Here is a 27860-nt window from a genome sequence, read left to right as displayed (position 1 = left end):
GAAGCACTCAAAGCTGCTGGAAGGAAAACAATGTAAAGGGGTGAAAAGGAAAAAAGATGGCCCATCCTCGGAGCGACTCTCCACTCCAGCCCTTATGGCGTGTTTAGGTTGGCAAGGGGTCGTCATCGCCTTTGCTGCACTTGCACTTGCAGCAGAGGACGATGGGAGTGGCCAGAAGGAGGAAGGGGGAGGCAACCAGCAGGAGCAGGCCGAAACCAGCAAAGATCCCCACAACCTGCAAGGAGACACCAACAGAAAAATAATTAACACATTGATTTAAACTTTTAGGGCTTAACGTCTCTGTGGCAGATACCACAAGGCACCTTCAGAGGTTCAGAGAGCTGTTTTGGCAAACCAATTAAATTGTACTTGTAGTGGACAATATATGTAAAAAAAAAAAAAAAAAAAAAAAAAAAAAAGAACTGGTGATTTTTTTGTGATTCACTGTTTCTATAGGTTTGGGATGAAATCTTTCCAAGCAACTGCAATACCAATTTTTGTCCAGCAGAGGTCACCTAGTGCATTAAAACTATAAACCTTTTTCAGCACTGTTGCTTCAGAAAGCTATGTTTTACTATTAATTTGGCCATTTAACACTTTCTTCAAGTAAAAAAAAGAAATTTTTACAGCTTGAAAATGTGGGGTTTCTATTCCTACTGACTATTAATGTACATCACACTCATTGATGCTGAATGTGCAGGTATTTGACATCAAGAAAGAAAGAAAAATATCCTGCAATGGAGCAGATCAGTAACAATTTGTAAAACTACAGGGACTGAAAAAAAAAAGTTGCGCTAAACAGAGCGATATAAAAAAAATGGAATTAATTTTGACTTTCAGGATCCAGTGCTTGGACAAAGACTCAGTAACAGCCGTGCTTAAGGAATACAACCACCACATACAGTATCTTGCTAAGTTTTTCTCCTGTTTGTATTATTTGCTTACTTGCTGTTGGAACATGTTAAGAGAAAGTTGGGGATATACAATGAGTTTTTGATACATAGTGTGATTGTTGCAACCACAGTCCCATGTGTAGCTACATAATCATGTAATTCTCAAATCAACTGACACACAGGATGGATATATTCCAGCTGGTCTGTGGAAAAGGTATATATTGACAGTAAGCACATTTGTGATTTGAAAATTTCTGTGTACTCTGATTGGTAGTTAGTCCACCACATGGGGGCACCAGACACCAGCAAATTCAAAGCAACAAAATGGAATACATAACACACAGTCACATGCAGAAGTGACTTATAATAGCACGATGCTTTCACTCCTGTTTTGAGGACAAAGAAACATATTTGTGGGCATCATTTGCAGGCAAGGTTTCTAATTATTATTACAAACCACATTACTACATTACTGACTATTCTTTTTACAGTGACTGTACAGGATGTGCAGTAGTGGGAAGCTCAGTGCGTGGAGCACATTTTGCACTTATTAACACACCCTGATTGTGCTTTCTTGTTTAGGACATGACCTTCCTTCTAACTGATGTTATGCCTCTCGTTGAAACGTAGAACCCATGTCATCGGATACAGACCAGGGGAGAAGATGTTTTTTTTTGTTTGTTTATTTGTTTTTTTGCAAGATAGGTTCGCCCCGGTACATCTGGTATTACTGAAGGAATCGGAGGGAGGCTTTTTTTTTTTTAGGTGAAGGAGCGAGGAGGGTGAAATGAGGAGAGCAAGAGAGAGACAAAGACACAGAGCAGTGAAGCTGTAGCTGGCTCTTCCACCAGCTGAACTGTAATCATATGACTCAGCCTGCCCCACTGGGCAACAGATGCCAGTGTGTATGCTAATGTTGACAAAATAACAAGTATGTTGGACCAAGGGATGTGCCAACCCATGAATAGATTATTTGGCTAAGTAGACATACTGAGGAGAAATTTGGGAACTGAACAACAGCCTCTGTCACAGGTTTAAAGCACGTTATCATGTGGGAAATTACATGTCATGACTAATCCTTCATGTGTAATCCCTCATTTCATATGTGGGAAATTACATGTCATATCCAATCCTTTCTATGTGATTTGGTTACCTAAAGGTAAAGACGGACCTTGGTTATGTAAACCATTTTTTTAAGTGAAAAGTGTACATAATAGGCTTAGTAGGAAACAGCAGGACACTGACCACGAGACACTTGTCGCTGCATGCGGATCAAGCTGTCCTTTTCCCATTGTGCTGTCAAGATAATAGTAGCCCATCTCTGAATGAGAGAGTTGAGCCAGAGGGAGAGAAAGAGGCAGAGCCAGACAGCATGTGTATAGCCACATGCTGCAAGCGTGGTTATGGGTGAGGGGGGTGAGAGGGGGTGGGGGGGTGGGTGGGGGGGGTTGTGGAACCTGAGTGAGTGTAAGAGGATGATGGGGGGGGTGGGTGGGGTGTGAGGAAGATGGGTTTCTCACCTGTGTTCTGTGCCAGATAACAGACGCCCTGGAGTGGCCCAGTTTGTTTCGACAGGGCCCTTTGTCGTAGTGGATCAGGAGAAAGTCATCCTGTCAGACAAATACATACACAGAATACAGATAAAGATTGACCATTAGCAGCCTGAAAGACACGGACAGCTGTTGTGAGAAAATTGCTTTTTAAATGACCTGCGGTCTTCTGCGCTCACACAATTACGATTACATAAGGCACCGCGGCCCAGAAGTCACCCTTATCCAAGTTCAGCTAAAGCTGTCACTTTCTTCAGCCTTCTAATGAATTAAAAAAAAACAAAAAACATACATCTTATTCCTTTCTTATCAACACCGAGGTTAAGCTACGGTCTCCTGATAATGAAAATCTTCACTGTCACAGGGAAGACAAATGATGTCAACATCTAAGATTATCACAGTGTGGAAATACTATTGCAATATTAAACTGTAGAGGTTTTTACAAATGGAAAATACATAATGTCGACCTCTATTGGAGTAAAGATCAAGGAATAAAGAAATTAGAAAGGAGCCACTCACGTCCAGGGACTCCAGACAGTACCAGCAGAAGGCATGTTTGCAGTTCTTGCACATCATCTGCGCACAGCCCTCGTCCCTCTCGATGTAAACTTTACATTTAGGACAGCGTTTGATTGGTGCGTCATCCTCTTCATTCTTATAGAAAGAGCTGGGGAGGAGAGAGACACAAGCTTGATGTGTTTTTTTATTTCATACCTGATATCAAATCCAAAATCATTCAACATTCACATTGCAAGAAGTGCTGGAGATGAGATTGCTTTAGTGCAGTAATCAATATTTACAATCTTTGGCAGAACAGGATTGTGTGAAATGGTGGACAGCTTTAGTTCAGGAGTCGATAACTCTTCTTAAAAAAAAAAAAAAAAAAATGCACCCGTCACTAAATGGCCTTTGAAATGGCTCCCAGGCTCTTACTCTTCCCTCCTGTTGGTGTCAGTTTGTCTGTATCAATTTCTTCTGTTTCAGTGAAGTGCTGACTCTAGAAAATCTGTGGGCGAGCAGGTAGCTGTCATTCTGGGTGTCGTCCTAGGACAGCAAACAAGCCCATTCATTTCCAGGCCAATTCTCCATGAATTGATAGATCTGTGCCTCTAAGTGCATTACGGCACATTCTGTACCCGTTCATTCATCTGACACCTGGCAGCCATTGTGAAACTGGCCAAAAGAATAAAAGACAGCTCAAAATTAGCTTAGAGAGAGGAAGAGGATGAGATTCTTGTTCAGTATTTAAATAGCTCCTTGTTTTTTTTTTTTTAGCAGCATCCTCAGCAAAAGCTCATCAGTCAATCAGTGGTTGAGTTAAGATACTTTAAGTATAATGAAAAGAAAGTTGTATAAGAAGTGAAACCACATCACAGGCAGAGTCTAATGTAATGTTGAACTTTTAACACTTGCCTACTGGATCAGGTATAGTGGAGGGGGCATTAAAATAAGAAGGTTCAGAATTTATCCAGTCATAACGGGCCTGAGGCGCACAGAAGAATCAGAATCCAGCTCTCGACGACATCCTTACAGTGAACAGATATAGGTCAAACACCAAGGCTCTTTACAACTAACAGTACTCCTGCTAATCCTCTGTCCCTTCCCTGTGCCCTCTGAACTTGGTCCCGAACCTGTGCTGATAGAGGAAAGCTCTGCAGAGCCAGTGACTCTTCAGGAGTAAGAGGATATCACAAAGACAGGGGTCAGCTTCATATGACACCGGACAGGCCCTCCTCTACCCTCACAGACAGATAGTTAATTCTCAAAATGCACAGTAAGCCCATCTCAGACTGCTCTACTGCAGTTTACTTTCAACAGATTGTTTTATGTCTGCCTATTAATTTATGCTTGAGCCCTGGCTGATGCTCAAACTGAGCAGTGGCTGCAAAACAGCCAGCCAGACCAGCTGTCAGTCTATATTTAAGGCTGCACTGAATGAATCCTGCTGTATATTGACAAGCGGTCCTTAACTCCAGTCAGGTGAGCATGACGTGGATTTCTACGTCAGTTCCAAGAAAATGAATAACATTTCCAGTCAGCGCATCAGCAAACAAGGCCTGATACTGTTGCACCATGACAAAATGGAATGAAACATCTTTTTCTTTTTTTTTTAAAGGTTGAAGAGGTAATAAAAACATTATTACATTAACTGGAAACTGTTGGGGTATAACATTTTAACTGATGTTCTGAGCAAAAATGTATTACTTAAGTCATTAAATTTAATTAGTTGGTTATTAAAATTTTCAATAATGTTTTTAAAGTTAAAAATACATCCATTTTAAGTGGGCTAATAATCACTTATACAATTCATTTATGCCGACAATTACATGTTTCAGCAGTTTCAAGTGCAATTTTAATTACATTTTGTGTCCAGTCGCTAACACAAGGTCTGCAACTAAAGATGATATTTTTAACCATCTGTCAATTATCTTTCCTAAAAGTGTCAGAAAAAAGTAAAAAATGCCCATCACACATCATATTCATATTTTGTTTTGTGCAACTAAGAGTCCAAAACACAAATGTATTTAGTTGAATACTACAGAAGACTAAGAAAACCAGCAAATATTCATATTTGAGGAGGAAAAATTTCCTTAAAGAAAAATTACTTATACCATTTATTGATTATCAAAATTTCCTGTAATTGTTTAACTGTAAATTCACTTGTTGTTTCAGCTCTAGCTATTGCTTGTCGTCATCCAAAGCCGTCATGAGTCACCAGAAGAGAAGCATGTATTAATATGCTAATCAGTGTATATGGTTCATAGAGTACAGAACACAGAGGTAAGAAAAAAAACATACCATCTGGTCTAAAAATAAGCGATGAGAGAGAAATTCAGAGAACAAGAATTTCAGACAGGGCGCAGTAAATAAGTAAACAGACAGAGAGCAGTACCTGTTTTCTCCTGGTAGGAAGGAGGTAATGGGCAGGTTGTTCTCCTGGCAGGCCTGCCCGGGGTGCCAGTTGGCCTTGCAGGCCGAGCAGAACTCGAGGGCACAGACGGCGCACTGGACCAGCTGGGGCAGCGCTGGAGAATCTGATTCCTTTAGTTGGCACACGGCCTGGCAGGTCGAAGAAGGGCACCACGTCCGGCACGGGTCCAGCAGCACCTCTGATGGCACAAAAGAAGTGCCAATGTCATGGGCAGTTACTTTCATGAAGTGTCCGTTTACCAAAATCTCACACACACAAACACACACACGTAAACACACAAAGAAGAATGTTCATTAGAAGATTTATTTAGGAAGAAGTCGTCAAGTCAGTGGAAACTGATGTTTTAGAGGTGGATATCTAAAGACTGTGTGGCCGTACACGACTAAATATACCTTTTTGTGATTTGGATGGAAGGTGCAATTGACTGCCATCAACCATAATGTAGATAAGCTTGCAAATTGGTTGAAAGCTTTCGACACATACATATTTTTATACTTTTCAAGGCTCACATTTGTGTCTGATAATGTCGGAAAATTGCTTTTAGAGAAATGTTTGTTGTTGACTTCGGCAAATCCTTCGGAATATTTTCTATGACGTCTTAAAGTGGTAAAGAGGCCAGTTTTCTATGTTTTTTGCCAGTTCTGTTTTAAGTTCATAGCGTGATGCACTTGCCCTTGTATCCTCTCCTTCCTTCCCCTCGCCTCTCTGCCAAGAACTCCGAGCACACATTCCACATGCACTCTTGGCTCAGCCTGAGAAATATGGAACGGTTACAGCAACTGTTCTGCCTGAATGGACTGGGACATTGATGAGACGGCTGACTGCCCTTATTCAGGCAGCATCAACAGCTCTTTCTGAGGCTTTCTGAGGATTTATATTCATTTACAGGACCCCCCCCACCACCACCACCACCACCACTACTGTGTTCCTATATGTTTGTCTTTGTGTTCACACGCTTACTTCTTCAGCTGTGATCTGCATGTTCTGTGTACAGTTTGTGCCTCTGTGTAGGTGGAGAACCTGCGGGGCGAGCACCATCAAAGAGTGATAGCACAGCTTGGTTACTGCTGTCTCTCGGTAGCAGTGGAACTCTAATATTACTGATTAGCAAGTCTACATTGACAGCATGGAGCGTAGCGACGCATACCTGCCATTATCTTTCCAGCACTGATATCTAAGCCTTCATCAGAAGGTTAACATTTATTCTGCAAACAGTGTGAACTGCAGACACTGAATATGTAGCCACACACTGAGGCAAGAGATAAAAAGGATTTAATTTAAATATCTCTCCATGCTTAGTGACCTGGCTCTATTAGAGTCAGACAGTTTGCACGTTTAGAGCCAAACCAATCCAATTAAAATCTTTTAAAAAGTCTAGGAGGTTTTCCCCTTCATGTAGGTTATGTTTGATGGGAGCTGGTGTTTGATGAGGATGACAGGATTGAATACCACAGTAGAAATCAGACAGTTAGGCCTGAGTACCTGTCACAAGAATACTCCTTGATTATTTGCACTTCATGGACGGTGCTGAACACAGAATTTGTCAGAAATCAATTAATTCTGAATCAGCTGACTGCTTCTGAGTGCCAGCATGGTGAGCAATATGGAGTAAAAACTTGACAACACCTAGACTGAAATTTACTGAGCAAACAAGCATTGCTCAAATCTTTTCTATTAGCTGTCTGCCGAGACCCCATGGCGTAACTCAATAGCGAAAATGTCCACAGGGGGTGAATGATTGATTCCAGGCAGAGCGAGCTACAATTCGGCTACACGTGCAGGACAGGACTGTCGCCGTGCTTTTGTGTGCCATGGTAAAATACAGTATCCCTGGAGGACAGGAGGATCCACGTGTCTCTGCGATTGACAGTCATTGCCCACACACTGAGGAGCGATCGCTGATGTACTGCGGCTGTTTCTGCACTGACTCACCCCTCTCAAACTGAAGCTTCTTGTATCTCTGCATCATTTCCGTGGCCACCATGCACTCAATCTACAGGGAGAAGAGGAGAGGAGAGGTGGGAGGGAAATAAGCAGGTCATTGTGCATATTTATAGACAGAAGCAGCATGAAGCAATTATACATTCAGTATGCGAATGTCAACTCCAGAACAATGTCAAATTCTAATTTCTACACGATAAGAACTTGCCACTTGCTTACCAATAAGGCCCTTTACCCCGTTCTGAGATAGAAAAGGAGAATCCAATTGCCAGAATGTATTCAAGGTGCATACTCACGCCCACTCAAGGTTAAGTTCACTCATTTATTGGGCAATGAAACGAGTATCTGGGCTTTGTAAAAGAGCAGTCAATTACAAGGTGATGGCACTGCTGTCAGAGAAGACAGGGATGAGGCATGCTTCGCCTGACTGGCAGGACTAGCTAGGGTTCCATTAAGGGCCGCTGACACCGATTGATTAGAAGCATAAGGCTGAACCACGCTGAGCCTATGGGCTTCCAAGACTGAGCAAGTCCATCAACTAAAATGCCTAGAGGATGAAGAGCGCTTTGCCCTCAGATTGACCCTACGTGAGGAAGGCAGGCACACAGGAACACTCATTATCATGGAATAAACACACTGGCAGGTGGAGCGCAGTGGTCATCTTGAGCTTTGAGGGTGCACAGAGGTGTTAGAGTAACTGCAGATGTGTTCATTTCAACAATTACTGCTAATTCACATGGAAGGAAAAAACAGCAGCTTCATAGGAGATGCATAACATGGGAAAACTGAATTGTAGCGATAACAAGTGATGTGTTTTTTTCCCTCATTTCAAGCACATACATTACCAGTGTGCAACATTTGCATGCACATACAGTACATTAATGTACATGCAAATGCCAGCTTGTTGTTCAAGCTCCAATCATGCACACTGTCACATATATATATATATCAATTTGAAAATAAAAAGAGACCATTGTTTATGGAAATTGCTGTACTGCTTAGGTCTAGTCTCAGTCCAATCCGGAGCTAAGACATACTGGACACTATTAGAGAAGTTCATGACACTCATGGCAACATCGGCAACCAGTCACCAACTAAATGACAAATAAATCTCATGATCAATACCTCACTTTCCTGCAAGTGTCCTCTTTTGGGACAGGCAGAGTCTGGACAGCTAATTGCAGTTTCAAGGCCTTCTTTAATCAGGAGCTCCACATACTGCTTCAGGCACTGAGGGAAAACAGACAAACACAACATTGACCCAGTGCAATATCCAGTCAGTCAGTTACATGAAAAAAAAAAAGAAAAGCAAAACAAACAGACCACGCACCAGAAAAGTTGGTAAACAAACACTGACCTAAGAGTCTCGGTCACTGTCTAGAGCTCAAAACTTCCGCTAGCAGTGACAAACCCACAAGAGTTATCATCTAACTCAACAGTTTCCCTCGGCTCTACGGAGCGGTTTAGTTTCTTTCAGCTGATTGTTTTGGTTTTAGTGCCCACAGCTTCACTGTTTTTGGGTCAGTTTCACTCTCAACCCCGGTTTCAAATGCGCAGCAAAGACAAACCCACTCTACATTTCACTTGTCCAGTACCGAACAATAGACAGACACAGTTAGCAAATAGCTGGTGAAGAAGGTGAGCATTTAGGTTGTAGAAACCAAAACAGAGCTAAAGAAGAGTGATTTACACTAGTCAGATGGACAGAAATGTGTACATTTGTCATATCAAATTTATAAAGATGAAAATATATCATTATTGTGCTTTTGGCTTGTTCCCACTACCCACAATCTAGTGGCACCAAAAAAAAAAAAAAAACATACATACATACAGGAAATAATTTGTTGCTTTATGTAAAAGTTAAAAGTAACATTTGAACCATGTAATCTCTACCTTCAGCTCTTTCAGGAAGCCACAGAGATGTCTCTTCCAAGTTTAAATAAACAAAACAACAAAATAACAGTCCTATCCTAATCTAAACAGGTTAGATCTATTCAAATTTATATTTAGGAGACAGACATGCACCGGCATATGTTTATATATTGTATCAGTAAACTGTACTTTTCTTAAATGTAAGCCAAACATTTTTAAATTGAAATCTAATATAAAATGGTTGATAATAAAGCAGCTAAAGTGAGATATCAGTCCCTGTTTGTGTTTACATTGTGGCTGACCTCGAGAATAAACTCTGCTAACTGAACTTTGGTAATTACTGCCACCACCCAGGCTGTGTTCTAGGAAGTGGATGCTATTTTTAGAGGTAATTTTTAGACATTGTTTCTTTATCTGTGAATTGGATTTGTTAAGATCTGACAGCAAATGGGTGTTACTGTTCCTCTGTCCTGGCCTTTTCACACAGGGCCAGTGTTACACAGAAAGGATGTGACATTTGTAATAGATCCTGAAGCCATTACTGATTTCAATACGGTGAAATTCCTGTACTTAAATCATCATCCAGTTGACAGCTCCAGGAAGCTTGTTGCCGTTTGTGGAGTGACCTGCTCACCAGTGTACAGAAGACACATTGGCACTGTGTGATGGTGGTCATCTGCTCCAGAGGGAACTCTCCAAGGCACAGCTTACATGAGACCAGGGGGTCCACGGCCAGCTCCCAGGTGGGACGGTACCGTGCCGTGGTCATCTTCACCGCCACAGAGCTGAAACACAAAGGGAAGGAAGAGGAGGGTGCAAAATGAGAGAGCTACAGTTAGTGAAGCAAAATGCATCCTGAGAAAGAATGAGACTAAGAATACGCATAATCCTGCTGATGATGAAAGAAACTCTTAAAGTGAGAATATTTGTGGCTCATTTTTGTTTGTGTCTGACATAATAAGTCCAAGAAGTGCTTTATTTGTTGTGACACAATCAGCATGACGGTATGAGCACAGACTGAAAATGCATTGTGAGTTGTGTCCAGTGAGTGTGCACATACACAAACAGCCCTGCTGTATGCAGAATGACACCAGCTCTCTGCCTAAATGGCCCTTGTCAGCTGTGTTCATTTTTATTCCAAGCCTCATGCTTTCTGGCAGTGAAAAAAAAAGGAACCATAGTTCAAAGGCTCCTAAAACTCCTGTAGCTATCAGCTATCTCAGCTCCCTGTGAAATTTTCACTGGGAATGAAATAACACTTCTTTTTCTTTCCTCATCACTGCGCGTCATCACGTCTCTTTTGTGCGAGTCAGAAAAGGTTATTTTAGGCCGTCTCGTCTCACTCGCTCCTTCCCTCTGTAGCTGAGAGCAAAGAGCACCCACTCGGCTGTTTACAGGAAGTAGTCCCGCGCACACAACGTCAACACTGTCAAGCTCTCCCTGTGCTGCTTAGCAACCGGCTGAAGGAGAATTTTGGAGGCGGAGGGGGCCTTTATGGGAGTGAGAAGAGACGCATGGCAGAGGAGAAGATCACGGTTTGCTTTCACCGGTCACAGTTCTGTCTCCCTCAATGTGCAGCTGCCTGTTTGGAGGCACAGAAGAAGAGCACAGCAAGTGGGAGGAGAGAGGTTGAAGAGTTCACATGATCGCTCCATGGACTCTTGTGCTGTCTACATGTGCTGCCCAAAAGAGGGGAGTGGAGAGAAAAACAGACAGAGAGCGTGTTCTGGTCTAGGAGAGATATGACATCACTTCACACTGCCCCTCTTACCAACACTTTTAATCTTTTAAGGAGGCTGTTCCACTGAATCCACGTCAGTAGGGTGCTAGGTAAAGGCAATCCACAGTTGATACACCGTACAGCAATAAAATAAAAATGAGACGGATACAAATCTGTTGTGGCAAAGAGGCAAAAAACCTGGGAGTCATGCGAGGGACTGTAGCCATGGGTGCAGGATGATGCATTTTTTTATTTCACATCTCGTCATTCATTTGTCCCCAAAAAGCACAGAAAAATATTGGGTGGCCATCAGTAGGGACATGTCAGTTCTCTTAATGCTGCTCAGTGGTGCAAGGAATGAGGAAAGAGAAGGAATCCCAAAGGAGACTTCAGTGAGGATACATGAGAGCATCCTATGTGGAAGTCTATTGTTGGAAAGATACCCCACTTTATTGGAAATCTATAGGTTATTGGATACTGCAGCTGCGCTGACTACACTGCAGTTTTGTCAAAATACAAGCACAGACTGAAGACACAGCTGCACAAATTCGGATATAATAATCACGTTACAAGCTGCTTCACACAAGGCACAAAACTTCACAACAAGCAGAACATAAAAACAAATTCCAATAGAGTCATGAGCAAATAGACAAATAAAACCAAATACAGTGTCGCCAGCAAAAATCACAGTCAATGAAAATCAAATAAAATAAGGGCAAGCTCTCTGATAAAAATATGTTTTAAAAAGAGATTTAAAAGAGGTCACTGATTCTGCTGACCTGATTTCCTCAGGCAGCTCGTTCCACAGCTTCATGGCTCTGACAGCGAATGCTCTGTCACCTCGAGTTTTCAGCCACACCTTGGGACCAGATAAAAGACCTCTGCTCAAGGATGTCAGCCTACATAATGGTTCATATGCAACTAACAGGTCAGATATATAGTATGGAGAGAGGCCGTGAGGAGCCTTAAAAGTCAACAAAAGACTTTACCCTGATTCTTGACTTGTCCATGGTGTGTTCTTTCAGCAATAAACACATTTATATTGTCTGTAAATGTGTTTCCTATTTTGTCACAGTGGAGTGACCAAATCAGATTGGGCAGAAAAAACATAATTTAAATTTACTCAACTATTTCGACACATAACGAGATCGTAATTAAAACTAAATAATAAAGAGAAAAAAAACGTAAGCGTGAATAAATCTAGATGCAAATTAAAAACCCAGGAAACTACTTGTGAACTAAAAGTGCGTTTTCCAGCGACTGTATGAAAAATATATTTCATTAGACAACAAAACTTAAAAACTAAAAAGACGATACAGAGCAGCTACAAGTTCACTCAGATGCCTCAGCCGGGCACCTGTTGTCACTAAATGATGTCAATTCAGATGATGCTTGACTGGGAAAAACGTCTCATTTGATAAAATCTGATTGCCTCGCTTCTTCCTCCTTCGCATCTTCTCATCGTGTCTTGAGTAGGAGGGCCGAGGAGGAAATGCAGAGTGAGAAAAACTGAAGAGGACAAATATGAAAAATGAGACATGCCTGAGATGAGACAATGTCTGACTCACTCAAAATCCCCTGGCATTCATCCATCTATCCACCTTCCATCGCACTGACCGGAAATCACTGAGCTGTGAGGACGCTCTATTATGTTGGTGCTGAACTCGTAGACAGAAGCTGAAATGGCAGTTTGTTATCAGGATGGAGCCAAAGACTTACAAACATGACCCCCAGAAGAGAAGTGTGTGGGAGGGCATGAAAGACGTAAAAAAAAAAAAAAAAGTAATTTGCCACAGAAATACTGTAATTAAATCACAATTTAGTCGCAATCACAAATGCAGCTTCTCAGATGAGCCACATTTAGTTGACTGCTAATGAAAAAACCTGATTGTTATCAATGTGCAAAGCGACGTGAAGCATCTAACAGGGAGTTTGAAAGGGGTAAAAGAGATATAATGATTTCATAATGATTTCATGTAGCAACAGGAATAGTCTCAGACTTGTAAAGGGGATGAGTTGAATGACAGTCTGAAATTAGTCTGTTTCTTTATCGGTATCCCTGTCTAAGCTACTGAACACCATTAACCCTGTGGCCAAAGAAATATGACAGTCAAAAGTTAATTCACACTGTACAGAGCATGATTTTCTAATCCTGTGTGCGCCCTTACATTTGAACAGCTTCTCTCCTCCCAGACTTTATATTGGCTGTGCAAATACTGACAGACCGGGTCGATGGGGACAAATGAAATAGTTTTGTAAGGATAGCCTGAGGATGGGAGAGAGAGAGAGAGAGAGAGAAAGAGGGAGGGAGGGAGGGAGGGAGAGAGAGCAACAAAGGGAAAATGAGTTTTCATGAGTAAAGGTGGTGCAGTGCGATCTCTCTGCTGCATTATTAACTAGATGGTCCATTATCACGGAAACACACACAAACATACACATAAACAGTGTAGTCCAGGCAATGGGACTGTGCATGTCGGCCTCTCGTGCCTCTTGGTGTGTTCATTTCAAATATAACCTCCCAGAGTACTATAGGTCTTAGGTCAGGTCGCTGAGCTAAAAATCAATTAAACAGGAGTCAGAAGTGAGTCAGAAGCCAAACATGCATCCTGTGCAGTGGTCACCACGTGTCAGTCATCAGTCTGAAGGGGCTCCACTCATGGCTTAACTGGCTACAGCAGCATTCATCTGATAATGACTCCCTATCCAAGAGACAAACACACATGCACACATGCAGTAACAATCCATTGCGTAACAAGGGGTTGAAAACGGTCATGGAGGAGCGGCTGAGGAGAAGTCCTTGAGGGCGCTAGAAGTGAAGGGGATTTCTTCCTGCAGTGTATATGATACCACCCATTACAGCTTAGACTGTTCTGCAGCCAAAGCATATGTTAAGCTGCCAAGAAAAGGTTAACTACAGAAGACAAAACAAAACATACATAAATACTGATATTTACACCAAGACAGACACAAGGATACACACACAGACAGCAGAAACAGTGACAGTGAACCGATATTTAGTCCTGTACCATAAGATTAATATGATAAAAGCAGACAAGCCCAAAAATCACATCAGAAAATGACCTCACTCCAGTGATGTCAGCCTTTAACTGGCACTCACAAGGACCATGACACAAGTCCAGACACAGACTTACACACACATATAGTATATAAGCATTTCTTGTCTCACTATATACTGTGGGAGTTTCTGCACAATGTGGCTTCCCAACACCCTCATTTCCATAACAGGGCTGAGTAAGTTTATGGATGCCGTGCTGTTTTCCAAAAAATGTCTCAGATTGCACTGAGCAGCGCTAAGAAAGGACTTGTGGAAACATGCCTTTGATGAGTTAAATGCAGGGTATTGCACAGTGCTGTAAGTTAAGTCTTGGTAACATTTGTACAAGCCAGCAACGGTCACCTCATGTTACCCAGAGCTGCAATTTAGTTTTATTATTACAACAAATTGAATTGAACTTAATGGTTAATAATAATGAATTCAAGATTAATGAATTAATCAAACAAAAATGACAAACAGTGATTGTTTCTGGATCTTCTCAAATGTGAGAATTTTTTGCTGTTTCATCTATTTTTAGTTTTGGACTGCTGGTTGGCAAAACAAGCAATGATGTCACTTCCAGCTCTGGGAAATTGTGAATGTCATGTTCCACTATTTTTAGACATATTATATACAAAACAATTATCAATTATTCAAAAACTAATTGATAGATTAACTTATCGCCTAATGAAAACAATTATCAGCCAGAGCTCCAGTTTTTTTATTTTTTATTATTATGTCTGAAACAATTAAAATGAAACAGACACTAAACTGTTAATGCGGCAGCCGACGTGTTTTTGCTGTTACTCTGGCCGGCGTTCACACATGAGACCAGCCCTGCTCTGCATTCAAATAAATGCTGCTCCCTAACATATAAGGAACAAAATAAAATCTACATTCTCACTTGAACAGACTCCAGCAGAGATGGCAAGTGAGAGCACATTTTCATATGCTACAACATGAAGCCACACGCTGCATAGCAATGCAGGCTTTACATTCATGAGCTAAATTCAATTAGAGGTTTCAATGCACCAGTGTGCACAGGCTACCGTGTCATTTGCTCCAATGGAAGAGACAGAACATTGTAAGAATGTTAGATTTTCACCTGGCTTGACAGTTTTTACTGTGTGTAATTAAATGATGTCACATCACAGCATTGCATAAGGCTCTATTTATATTCTGTACCACACCTATGGCTGATGTGAAAGAAAGCTGCTAACAACTGTTAGCTACTCTGGGAGTGGGAGCAGCCCACACATTTTCCTCGCACACATGCACGTATTAACATCTTTCAACACATGCACAGAGCTGTCCTTCAGCTGATTTACAAGAATCTGCTGTCAGCCACTTAGGCAAGTTGGAGAGAGCGCAATGACGGACGAAAAGTGAGGGCTGCGCTGTGTTCAGCTAGATACGGACGCAGGGCAGGAATGAGGGCTGCAACCACATCTAGGGACAAGCCAACAGATGTTCACTTGTGTCATTATTTTCTGCAGCAAAATGAATGTGGTGAGAACCCTGAAATAATACTAGCTGACGTGAACAAACTTTGTTCCGACTGAGCCTTATCAGCGAAACCTAATCTTATCTCAAGTTTACTCTTGTCAACATTTCTGTCTCGCACACTGCTACAGTAATTTCCTTATTGTCTCACTGGAGTTGCTGCTGTAATTGCAACCCCTCTGACACGAGTGTGTTCACAACGCATGTCACTTCTCTGAATCATCTGAAATCATGGCACAAAAAACAGCAGAGGTAATTTGTGATTAAGTAAAGAAGAGAGCTATTGGCCTGAGCGAGCTCAGGGTCTGTAATAAGCACTTAGTGATCCTGCCGTCTGCTCCTCCCTCCCCTGTTCCGTCCTGCCTTTCCTCCCTCAAGTGCCCAGCCCTGCTCTTCATGGCCAATTAGTGGGACCTTTTAAGTCTCATCTATGCCATATCCTCTCTGTGTCCACCGCTGCAGAGAAAAAGGGGAGAGACAGAGCAAAAAGAAGTAGCAACGAGGAGAGTGGCAATGTGCCAATTGCCTCTGTTTTCCACGCTCCCTTGGCTCACCTTCACTGCCTGCGATTACTTCTTGTCACCTTGTTGTGGAAGCTCCCACTGGGCAACGGAACAAACAGGCACAACACATCACTGAGGAAACACACAAACACACTCAGGCAGACATGCATGCAGACGCACATCGTTATCGAAAACATACTGTAGATGGACAGAAGCACAGTGTCGCATGGACGTCAATATCAGAACGGGGGTTTTTGATTCTAGGGCGAGAACACTGCATTTGCCCCTTAAATGATCGTCTGCCATGTGATCGAGAATCAACTGATCCCTAAGAACCTTTAAAATGCTAAATTCAGATTAAAAGAGTGATATCATCTGGCATCGGGATTATTGTTGCAGCACAGTCCGATTAAAAATGAATTATTATAATCACAAATATAATTAAACAATGCTAGCGTATACACTTGTTATATTTTTAATGTTTCTGTTGCATCATGCTGTAAAGGCTGTTGTGTCCACTCACTGTGACAACATGAAAGAACACTACAAGAGCATGGTTGGTAATATTATCACTGAAGGGACCAAATTACACCAACACTAGACACCAACATCTGCTCAACACTAGGATTATTGAATCCTCCGCGTCTTACAGTGAGCACTGCAGTGAACAGAGAGTAAACCCTGCTAACACTCAGTCTTGCAAGCAAATTAAACGCAACCGTTTGCTTTTTGATGGAGACCAACACAGAATACAATATTCACTACCTTCACCATTTTAACCAGGGACACAGACGTGTGTGCGTGGAAACAGATCTCCTCTCTCATATAAAAAAGAGACATTATAGCTTTACAAAAAACAGTGCACATGACAGCACATGACTGATGGTCAAAACTGTATTTGACGGACAAATTCTGCCCTTTCCTGGATAGAAATCGACATCTTCTGCATTAGTCGCCCAGTGGTAAATGACTCCTCTCACACAGTTGTGCAGATGCAAAACCAAGATTCAAGGCAACAATAAAACGAATAACCTGCATATCTTCATATGAATCTCTATGTTGGTGCAGCATTAAAAGAAGATCATTATGAGACATGCCACTGCTAACGTTTCATGATAGAAAATGACACTGATAAAAGTGTCTAGTGTCCAGTGTCTATTTTGAGCATGTTTATCAAGGCAGAATGTAGGTCACTGGTCTATATAGGGGCCGTAGGTTGATGCAGATCATACAATACTGAAACCACACTTAAGTCATACTGTGCACAGCCATTAACCTGCATACTCAGGATGACCGAGTGTGTTATTCTCTTGACTGACAATCAACTAACCCGCGTTCATAACCCATGCCGCACACACAGGGACTTTTAGCTCAGACTCTGAATGTGAGAAGTGACATGCCTCAGTGAAGGGACAGCAGTTGGGGACAGTCACCGTCTGTCCTTGACATGGAGGGGGGAGCTCTAAGAGGGTAGCCAAGAGTGGTGATAGGCCTAGTTTTTCCATGCCCTGAGGAGTTACACAATCACCCAGATGTATTTTGGCATTGTGAGCGGTGTGGAGAAGCTGTGTGTGTATGTGTGTGTGTGTGTGTGTGTGTGTATGTGCGCGTGCGTGCGTGCGTGTGTGTGTGTGTGTGTTATGGTGCCTAGCAAGTCAAAGTCCGTTTTGCAGTTTTGGCCAGACAGACAGTGACAGTGGTCATGCTTGGGTATATAGGGCAAAAAACCCATAGCCTCATTTCTACTTGGTCTCTTGCCATTTTTCTGCAGCGATGCAGCTAAATATTGTCAGAGTACACAGTCAGTGCAAGGACTGTGATTAGTCTGCTCAGGCTGGTTTGTATTTACTTTGTCGAGTGTGTTTGTTGATGGTGACAATGAGATGGGACGTGCTGAAGAACGGCATTGCTACTAATCTATCAAAAAGTGAATGAGGAATGTAAACATGATTACTTCAGGTGGATCATGAATCTATGAACTGCTTTTAAGTGTTGTAACAGAGCCACAAGCATGAAATAAATAGCACACTGAATAATACATCAGCACATATACCCTAGAAATAAATAGCATAACCACTCAAACCCTAGGACAGAGGAGTGTACTGTGACCTTCATAGTGTTTGCCAAATGGAGGGTCTGTATGACAGGTGCATCACTCCACTATAGAGGGAATAAAATGACCATGTGATGAAACGCAGTCAATCCAACAGTTGCAACTTAAGGCTCTAAGTGTTCATTATGTTTGCAACAGTAGCAACAGCGAGAGGAACCTCGTGAGCTCTGCAAACCCAGCAGCTCTAACCACATTTACCACAAACACTGTCTGTCATCAGAAAGAACAGTCTCACAGCTTGAATGCTACCCAGTGATAGAAACCTTACACTTGCCCTAAGAGGCTCGAGAGAGACAAGGCAGAACTAAAAAGATGAGTGAGATGGGACAAAAAAAAGAAAGAGGAAGGAAGATGGGGAAGTAACTGTCAGTGATCGTGCAAAAAAAGAGTGAAATGAGGCAAAGAAAACAGAAAACCAGACAGTCAGAGGACATGAGGTAATGTCAGAAATGATGTGAAATTGTAATTAAAAACCATAGTAACCCCTGAATTCCACTGGAGCTGACCGCAGCCACTCCAGACAATGCTTGTGATTCGACCAGACACGCTGCAGTGTGTTTCAGAAGCAGCTCTCCGCTGCGCTGTGCTCTGCTAAAAATATGCGCCCAGTCTATTTTTTTATTTTTATTATTTATTTTCATGGAAGTCAAGCTGCACAGAGCAGATCGAGCTGGGCAGGAAGTCAGACATAGAAACAACATAGAGCATCTGGTCAATTTTCAAAAGAAAACACCCTAAGCAGACTCTCCCAGAAGTCACGGGTAGTCTACGTACCCATGGTAAAAAATCAAGTGGAGAAAATTGGGCAGCTCCACTTCAGAAACGCTCCTGGTGGGGTATGAAGCTGTATGTCAAAAACACGCCCCCGGTGGAATTGAGAGGTGAGCCTCTGAAGTGGACCATTAGGAAAACGAGTAGAGGCGTTGGCAGTACTCAATGACTGGGTGTAAATATTCATGAGATTCTGTAGCATTTTAAATGTTCTATGTTTGTTCCTTTAAGTATTAAAAAGTCTACACTGAAGAAATAAGCTCTTCTACCAATTGGTAGGAAGCCATTTGAATTTTCATCTTAACCGAAATTAGTTCATTTCCACACCCAGGATGATGTCGAACACCTGGAGGAGAAGAGACAGCGATTAACACACCCTGCTGCTCTGATTTCACAAGAAAGAAAGCAGATCCAGACACTCGATGACATACTGGTGAGCAACATGCACAGGGCAAAAGATTCAGACTAGAGGCTGAAGCAAGAGGCAGCTCTTGCCCACAGGGTCTTATTGTTCAAGGCAACGACAGGACAAGACTGTACTGAACAAGTGACAACATACAGTTCTCTCCAACACAAAGAATAACAAAGAACATAAAAACAAGATCAGACAACTAGAAGAACGTCCTTATTTGAGACAGCGGCAAAAGACATCGAATCTTATCCAATTCCACAAGTGCTTAAAACAAGGCTGTGAGCGGCGACAACAGGCTCACGCTCCCACATTAGTGTCTCAGAAGCTAAGTGAAGGCGACAACCATGCCACACTGAGCCTATTTCTATTGACAGATGCAGAGAGCCTGAGCAAAAGGTCGACTTTGCTGGCAATCTGTTGTCTCTCACAGCTCTACAGCTTCAGTCTTTACGTTTACATGCACAACACAACCTATTTAAACTGAATAATCAGATTAGCATCTCTACTGTGGATCTTGAATTTTACCTGTATTTATGCAGTATAAAGATTCTTTTAAATACACTTGGCTTTGACTAAGAAAGAGTATTTTTCTAATGCCATTAACGCCCCTCACATCTGGCCATGAACATTTCTGGACTCAACTTCTCTCTCACTTGTGTCATCATGGGAAGTTACTTTTACAGTTGTATCCATCCATCCAAACTTCTCTTTGTACTTCCTTCCAAAACAGATTCCAGCAAAAAAAAAAATAAGCTGGCAAAACTTACCGTTTCAAAACTCACTCAGTTTTGTTGCTTAATGTTGCTGGCTTCGCTGCCAGATTGTTGTTTTCATACCTTTCAATTCATCTTTGAAGTAAGCCTCATTAGAATTCCTTGTGAATTTCCATCCAAAACAAAATGCTAGAAAAATACTGCAGTGATACTTCTGATTAATGGTGGCCGAGTAGTAAATGTACAGTTCTTTCTCCTAAAAGAAAAAAAAAAGGTCACACCCACTGAGGGCAGCAACTATAAACCGACAAATAAGAGCTGCATTCACAGTCGGTCTAAAAGTGACGTAACTGGTGGACACACTTCTTCATTCAGTCCATTTTAAAAGTTTTCAAGACAAATGAGTTCTGTGTCATGGAGGCAAAAGCTGTACAGACAGTACTTGTTAGTTGGATTCATTCTTTTGATTAATACAATTGTTGAAGATAATATAAAATGGAAGCATTATCCTTTAATAATCAGAAAGTATGGTGACACTGTGACTGATGTGAAAAGCACACATACACAGGCTCTCATTACAACATTCAGACGGGTGGGGGTGGCTTGAACACTCACTTGAATAAACATATGCAATTAATGTCTTTTACATGCCATGAGGAGGTTGAACAGTGTGTGATTGGCATATCTTCATTTTTAATGTACAGACTCTCTGCCAGATCCTTTCAGACTACACCAGCAGGCACACATACACACATATAGCCCAGGGGACAAATCCACTATGCTACTGCACAAAACTGTTGCTATGCATGTCAAGACAAAAGGAACTGTGCATGTCACAGCAAGATCCGCAGTAAGCTTACACATAACCAAAAAAAAAAAAGTAGTAATAAAAACAGAATGTGCCATTCCACTTGACTTTAAAGGTGACTGCATAGTACAACAACTGAGACACTTAAGTGGAGTCATGATTTATCCTTTCCCTGAAATTACCTTCATGAGAACACTACAGAGCTAGTCCTAAACTAACAAGTGTGACTGCTGCACAGTGAGGACTGCTGTCACCCATCTGGACAATAGAGTTTTCATGGTCACAGAACGAGAGGGCCACTACAACAGAGAGCCACTCAGAGCCTAATCTGTAGGTTACGGTGGCACTCTCACCAGCAGTGGGCACAAACAATCCACAAGCAATTTCAGTAATCGCTGAGTTAGAGCAATGCAGACAAAACAAAAGGGTATATACTCAAGTATTTCGTGTGTCATCCCAGTATCTCATGCACCCACTTTTGCCTCCTTGTTCCTTGCAGTCTCTCAATGGCAAAGACACTTCAATATATCATCCTCACAATCCGCAGAAGGATTGCTCACACGGCATACACACCACACCACACCACAACAGGACATTCTGTCTCTCACTGTTCTGCCCTCCAGTCCTTACCTGACTTGCTATTGGTAAGCTGCTGTCTTGTACTGTAAAGAAAACTCTGTCTCTTAGTCCCTTTGCAGGGGAATGGCAAGGAGGAAGCCAAAAACGACCTTAGGAAATGCGCTGACGTCCTGTTGTTGGGTTTGTTCCAGATACACAAAGGATATAAAACCCACTTAAAATGATGAGGAGAGGAAACACTCCAAAGGCATTTGTCTCCACGTTACTTTACATATCAAAAGCGTGATAAAAAAGAAATTACAACACTCTAGTGACACATTTAAAGGGAGTGCCATGAGCAGTGCTTGTATTCATCTTTTCATCTTTTCTACTCATGGAATTACAGTGCATGGGCTTTGCTAGCTGCTTGGCCCTATTAAAGAGTTTATAGCCCATATTTAGGCAAGTTATATTATACATCAATCCATTCATTTTGATACATGCAAACACAAAGCCTCTTTGGGGTTCAAGTTTTGCAAGTTTAAAAATCTAGAGAGTAGGTAGAGCTGCCATTAATGAGCCACACACTGTCAGGGATGGGACATAATGGATTATCTTACTGGGAAATCTCACAGTAATACGCAAGGGAGGAAATTACTGTCAGAATTACTGATAAAACTATTATTTTCAGATAACCTGACAAGCTGGACTCTCATTATCCTTCCTAGGGCTCTGACATTGCAGGCAGTGATAAAGGTAAACTGATGACCAATGTTTTCAGTTAAAAGTTGTGTTTGAAAACGCCTGTGGCAATTACTTCAAATGTACATGTAACATCACAGAAAAACAAAAACAAGCCAAACATTTGAACACTGATTAAAGTTATAATCTTTAAAATTTTAATGAAATCAAACTAAGTTTTTGTTTATTTATACATTTTTTATGGTTTGTGTATTTATAGTCGGCATTTCATTCTTCCACAGCTTCTCAGTGTATTTCCATTCAGATATAATATTTCTGTATTGTAGTTATTGGTAGCGACAGAGTCTGCCATTTTGGCAGTGGATTTAGCCACAGGAAAATTATTGATTAACAGCCACGCTCTCTTTACCCCATAGCAGAGCTGTATTAAGTTACTACCCCAATATCCCATTCCTTCTGGTTCACGTTAAAATCATTCAACTCACCACACACCTTTATTTAAGCTGCCATTCTTTATGTGATGCAGCCAACAGAAACAATGTTCTTGTCACTGCAGTTAGCACTCACTGGCTATTAAAAAACAAGACAGCAGTCATTTTCAGCAATTTTTTGGATAGCTGATTGTTTTTAAACAGAAACACTTCTGTTGTGTGTTGTAGTGTTTGTTGTGTGTCGACAAATTAACCAGGACGCCAAATTTAAGGAGCTATTTGTAAGGTTTGCCACTGCTACATAGCCAATGTTGGCATTAACAGCTGTTTGCTTACCGGTCTTACCAAGAGCTTCAGCCATCATTGCATTTACAAAACAAGAGGTTATGATACGCCCTCTGAGCAGCGCTACTTCTTCAGGGCTGGACTCTACAGTGACTAGGGCTGGAGCTAGCTTTTAGCATGCTAACTACAGTAGAAGAAAAGAAGTCACAGAAATAGAATCAAAACAAGAGGGTTGCTTTCCACCGCTGGAGACAGCTCATGGCAAATAAAGGAATAAAGTTTGATGCTGTACTTGCAACCTTTCTTCTAGACTGGTAAGTAAACAGCTGTTAATGCTGATGTTGGCTATGTAACTACAGTATAGAAAAACTTATAAATAGCTCCTTAACGGATAACAAGTATATATCTTTTCTCATTGTTAAATTTTGATAGAACTATGATGCTGCAGGTTCACTGGGGAGTAAAATGCATCTCCAGGTCTTAGACAGTTACTGTATTCCAAGTAATAGTCAGAGACAAAGCGCTAGCAGGAAGTTTAGTTTGTAAGAGCATATGTCCAAAGAATGCCAGCATGCTAGAACGTCACGCGACCAAATCTCTCCTGACCATGGGTACATTACATAGTCATTGTGCTGTTCATCTGTGCCTTCTTCCCCCATGGCATTAGCTCGTGCTTTATGCCACGCCAGGTTGCACCAGCTTTTGGCTCACCTCTGGTAGCACCAGTTCCTGGCCTACCTCCTGACTCATCTGCTTCTACTTCAGTTAGAGATTTCCAACATTACTCTACTCCCAGCAGAGTACGAGCCTGAACGTGTTATATTCTGCTGTTTTCCTGTGTAGGTGGGGAGCATCAGTGATAGAGACAGACATAGTAAGAGCAAAGGGTTGGCTTATTCCCAGTTGAGCTGAAGTGTGAGTTGTACCCCTTTAATGAACATGAAACATGATTTGTTGCTGGACTACAGTCGACTGAGGCTACCGTGGGTGGAAAAACTAATGTCTCCTCCTGCAAAATGTTTCTCCCTGACTTTTTTCCAAATTTGTAACTTTAGAAAGAAGCCCATGCAGTGTGAAAATGTGGGACGGACACCAAAATCTGAACTTTACAATTGTTTTAGAAGGCTGAATTTTCTTCGCCCTGTAAAACTCCATTATACAGCAGCTGCGCTGGAAATATCTCCACATACTGATGTTACGTCATCTAAATTCAGGCCATTTTCTGCAGGAGGCAGTAAAATCCACCACCTAACAAAAAAAAAAAAACTGGATCTAGAATTGCAGTGAAAGCTTTTCTTAGACACTTCTTGGCTGTGTCCCTCATTAGGCAGTCAGTACGTATAGATAGATGGTGGTAAAGTATCAGTGCTTGAAAGCAGCTCAACAGTCACTCAGACACATACACAGTATCTGTTGGAAATGGCTCTTTGTTTCAATGTCTGAGGAAGATGGGCAAATAATTGTGAGCTCACAGACAAAAGTGCTATTTCATAAAATGGATGTTCATTTGGAGTTCAGTTTTTTCTCATCACAAAATTACTTGTGCTTATTGCTTGTTTGTCTGGGATTCACTCAACCCCTGATGGCTTGCTGCAATGAAATGCTAAATCTTGGAAAGTGTCAGACGGTCAGCAGAATCTGTGATGCCTTTATTAGATAACAGTGTCTCACTTTATGAGCCCTACCTGTCTGGAAGAATGGAGCCTGAGAGACCAGTTCAAAATACCAAGCTGCCGTCGGGAAGAAGCACAGCACACACGAGCATCACATAATGCTCTCATAACAATCCCTATCTCAACCTAACGCGGTCCTAACTGGCTGGATACAAGCCATTACACAAAGAGCTAACGTGCTCCCTGAGCAATGAACATCATTTTCAGGAGCTATTTAGAACTCAAGTGATTGCATTGTTGACTGTCTAGTGTGTACACTGCCCTCCCCTCAACCCCCACACACAAACACAAACACACACGCACACGCACACACAAACACAAACACAGTAGACCTGGAAACCTGGAAACCAGCACCACCCTGAACACACACTCACAACACCCTGCTGAAATGGCATTTAAGCTGTTGCATAATCCTTGGCAACCTGACTGCAGACAGGCAGACTACAACCCCTGAAATCAGATTACACCAAAACGACTTCTTCTCTGGGTATGTAAATGTTACAACAATAAAGAGTGATTCAACAAAGGCAATGTGGTAATGTACTGTATGTCTGAGGCAGCAGTGTCTTTAGAAATCCCTGTTACCTAACCATGGCAGTTTTATATTCAGTGTTGTCTGGCCCTTAAAGACCCTTCCTCAGCTTAGTGAAACCACTCGAACAAGACTTCACAGGTAATGAGGAACTGACAGTAATTGAGGTTTAATTACTGGTTAAGTGTACTTAAACTGAATGGGTGTCGCATTTCGAGCTCATCTCTGTCTCAGGCTGACTAATCTCCTTAACATTAGGTGATGATTTGTGATGTAGGGCTGACCAGACTTCTACCTGTTGCACTGACGGATGCTCCCTTCAGGATCTGGACGTTTGCGTCAGACTTATTCAGATCTGGAAAACCAAGATACTTCTCTCAGACACACTTTTCTGATTACACCACAAAGCATATAGAGTATATACAGCAGGTAAGGTGACAATATTGCGGTTACTAACCTCACTGTATTATTCTCATCCATGTAATCCATCAGGCCATACAACTACAAGTCTGTCAGATGCTTTGTCTTGTCAAAGTTTAAGGAAGCCAACCCAAAGCTGAATCAACAAAAACAAATCCAGTGCATGACTTTCCTGCACAACCTGTATCTGTCATCACCATCACAATAACACATTCAACAGAACTCTATTTCAAAATGGAGCAGTTATATTTCTCATTCATTCATTTTTTACATTATGTCCTTACTGAGAGAGGGCCTCTGCTGCGTGAAGCTGACATCAAAAATCATTCCCCCTCCTTGCCTATATAAAGTGCCATTCATATGTGCTAGCTTTTGTATGTATATGTTTCCATGTACATTCACATGTGTGTATTTTTGACCATGCGTGAACCCTCTAGATTGGAATGGCACGCCAAGTTCTGGGCATCATAACCTCATTCCTTCTCACTCTTAAGTAAACACATCTTCACTCTCCTCTGGGAATGGGCTGACTGCCGCTGGTCACTCTGAAGAATGTGTTGCTGTTTTGTACAGAACATCTTTCTCTTGTTTCGAGCAAATCTGTGACAGAGGGTACGGGCTTGATGCATTTATTCCCCAATGGGAACAAGACTCTGAGAAGAATGGAAAAAGTGCATCACTACACCCCCCGCGCATCTGTGAAATTCCATGCGAAATACACAATGTTTCCTACATGTGTGTTCATGCGTGTGTGTGTGTGTGTAAGAGACAGAGTAAGTGTTTCAATGTATAACTCCTGCATTATGAGTAAAAGCATGAAACTGGAGAGAGAATCAATAGCACACAATGAGCAGGATCTTGAAAGCCATGGTTTGTAACAGGATCGACCTTGTATGTATGCATCCCCATATGTTGAATGTATTTCATGAATCTTGCACAGGGACAAACCCATGCACTTGAACACACCATGCTGAGGTGAACCAGCTTTCTCCCGCATATTGACATTTGACATTTAGTGGTTATAATGTCTTAACAGGATGCTGACAATATCTTGGCTTCATTAGTTGAAAAGGAAAGACACAAACATGTTAGCCTACCAGAAAGGATGTGACTGTGTGAGAGATGAGAACACAGTGTACAGGTGAGATAAAGACATTAGAAAGGAAATTTCATGCACTATGCATACAGACACACACACACACACACACACACACACACACACACACACAGACACACACACGCACCTCAAAGCCCTGGCCACCAGCCGGACTGCAGGAATACTGTGTTTTTCTACTAGCCTGGTTTCATAGTTACATCTATAATCTGACTGTACCCTGAGGGGGACCTGCTGCTTAAAATGGAAATAGCAGGGCACACTGAGTGACCTTTCAGGGCTCAGTGGAGCCATCCACTCTGAGCATGTTATCCTTGGAGTTCAGATGCAACACTCTGCAGCTGCTGTACGGGAAATAAATATGATCTGAGGCTGTAGGGAACAACAATTACATCAACTCTGATCAAGTGTCAGCAATACGGCCACACACACACACACACACACACACACACACACACACACTGAAAACCTTACTGATGTAATTCTGAAGCTAGTGCTTTGTCGTAGATTCACTATTACTCCCAAATAAGACAAAGAGTTACGGAGTTTGACAATTCCACTAAACGAAGTCACCACTGAGATCGCTTACTGCCGGCTGGCTGTGACTCAGGTACAGGATATCTTGCTGTTAAAACGAGGAAATGGCGAAAATAATGCGACAGCAGTTCATAATTGAGACTGACAGCTCATGAGCTCCGGCTTCCCCCACTGTGTAATATGGAATAAAAGCACAAAAACCTTACCTGGCTTTCTGAGATAACGCCGTCTTGATGGTGTAACCTCAGGAAAGGTCGGAAAAGATGATCTCCTGAATTGGATTAACGAAGAGGCGGCCAACCAGTCAGGCGGTGAAGGAGGAGGAGGAGGAGGAGGAGGAGGAAGAGGAAGAAGAAGAAGAGGAGGATATCTCTGAAGTGGTGATGCCCATGTTCATTATGTGTCCCTCCGACGTCGAGGTGGAAACATTTGACCTGCTACTGTCGCCTGCAGCGCCTGAGATCAGGCCCTGGTGAAACAGGAACACCAACAACCATCGGCGAAAGAAAAAAAAAACACACACCGCAGAAAAATAAGCAAAGCAGAGGGAAGCACAAGCTGCAGCTGACACTCTCCTCTCTGTTTTGCTTGACAGTAGGATTATTTGTACACTGGGGCAGCGGCTCTCGACCACTGAGGAGTGCGCAACGTCCCACCGTCAGCCTGCTACTCAAACCCTGCGTAAAGCAGTGGGCTATCTTGTTTTAAAGGCATCCGGGGGCGGTGTGTTTACCTCTCTACTGTTCCTGCTGCCGTGCTCAGAGGAAATCAGCTGCTTCTTACTGGAGGGACGCCATTTGTCCGCACGAGGCTTCCCGTCTG

General features: G+C 42.1%; 1 protein-coding gene across 2 annotated transcripts; it reads right to left on the bottom strand.

The window, feature by feature from the left end:
• rnf144a (ring finger protein 144A) lies at window positions 1-27860 on the bottom strand. Of its 2 annotated transcripts, XM_022750604.1 has the most exons (9): window positions 27772-27860; window positions 27245-27507; window positions 9823-9973; window positions 8442-8546; window positions 7308-7368; window positions 5337-5553; window positions 2963-3110; window positions 2414-2503; window positions 1-235 (listed from the first exon to the last, which is right to left on the bottom strand). In XM_022750604.1, exons 3-9 carry the CDS (start codon window positions 9955-9957, stop codon window positions 104-106), a joined length of 888 nt encoding a protein of 295 aa, XP_022606325.1. In that variant the 5' UTR covers window positions 9958-9973; window positions 27245-27507; window positions 27772-27860; the 3' UTR covers window positions 1-103. The 2 variants fall into 2 exon arrangements, with proteins under 2 accessions (XP_022606325.1, XP_022606324.1); XM_022750603.1 differs by lacking the exon at window positions 27772-27860 and having other exon boundaries at window positions 27245-27694.

Source organism: Seriola dumerili, unplaced genomic scaffold (assembly GCF_002260705.1).
Source record: "Seriola dumerili isolate Sdu_G_001 unplaced genomic scaffold, Sdu_1.0 BDQW01000149.1, whole genome shotgun sequence".
Classification (NCBI taxonomy): Eukaryota; Metazoa; Chordata; class Actinopteri; order Carangiformes; family Carangidae; genus Seriola; species Seriola dumerili.
This window is presented reverse-complemented; position numbering and strand designations above follow the sequence as displayed.

What these genes read in the sequence shown, in the direction of transcription:
- rnf144a (XM_022750604.1), bottom strand. Translation starts at nt 9,957, where the DNA reads ATGACCACGGCACGGTACCGTCCCACCTGGGAGCTGGCCGTGGACCCC. An exon ending in AATGTGTCTTCTGTACACTG is followed by an intron (nt 8,547 to 9,822) that starts GTGAGCAGGTCA and finishes GTTTTCCCTCAG; the next exon opens with TGCCTGAAGCAGTATGTGGA. An exon ending in ACTGTCTGGAGTCCCTGGAC is followed by an intron (nt 2,504 to 2,962) that starts GTGAGTGGCTCC and finishes TTTGTCTGACAG; the next exon opens with GATGACTTTCTCCTGATCCA.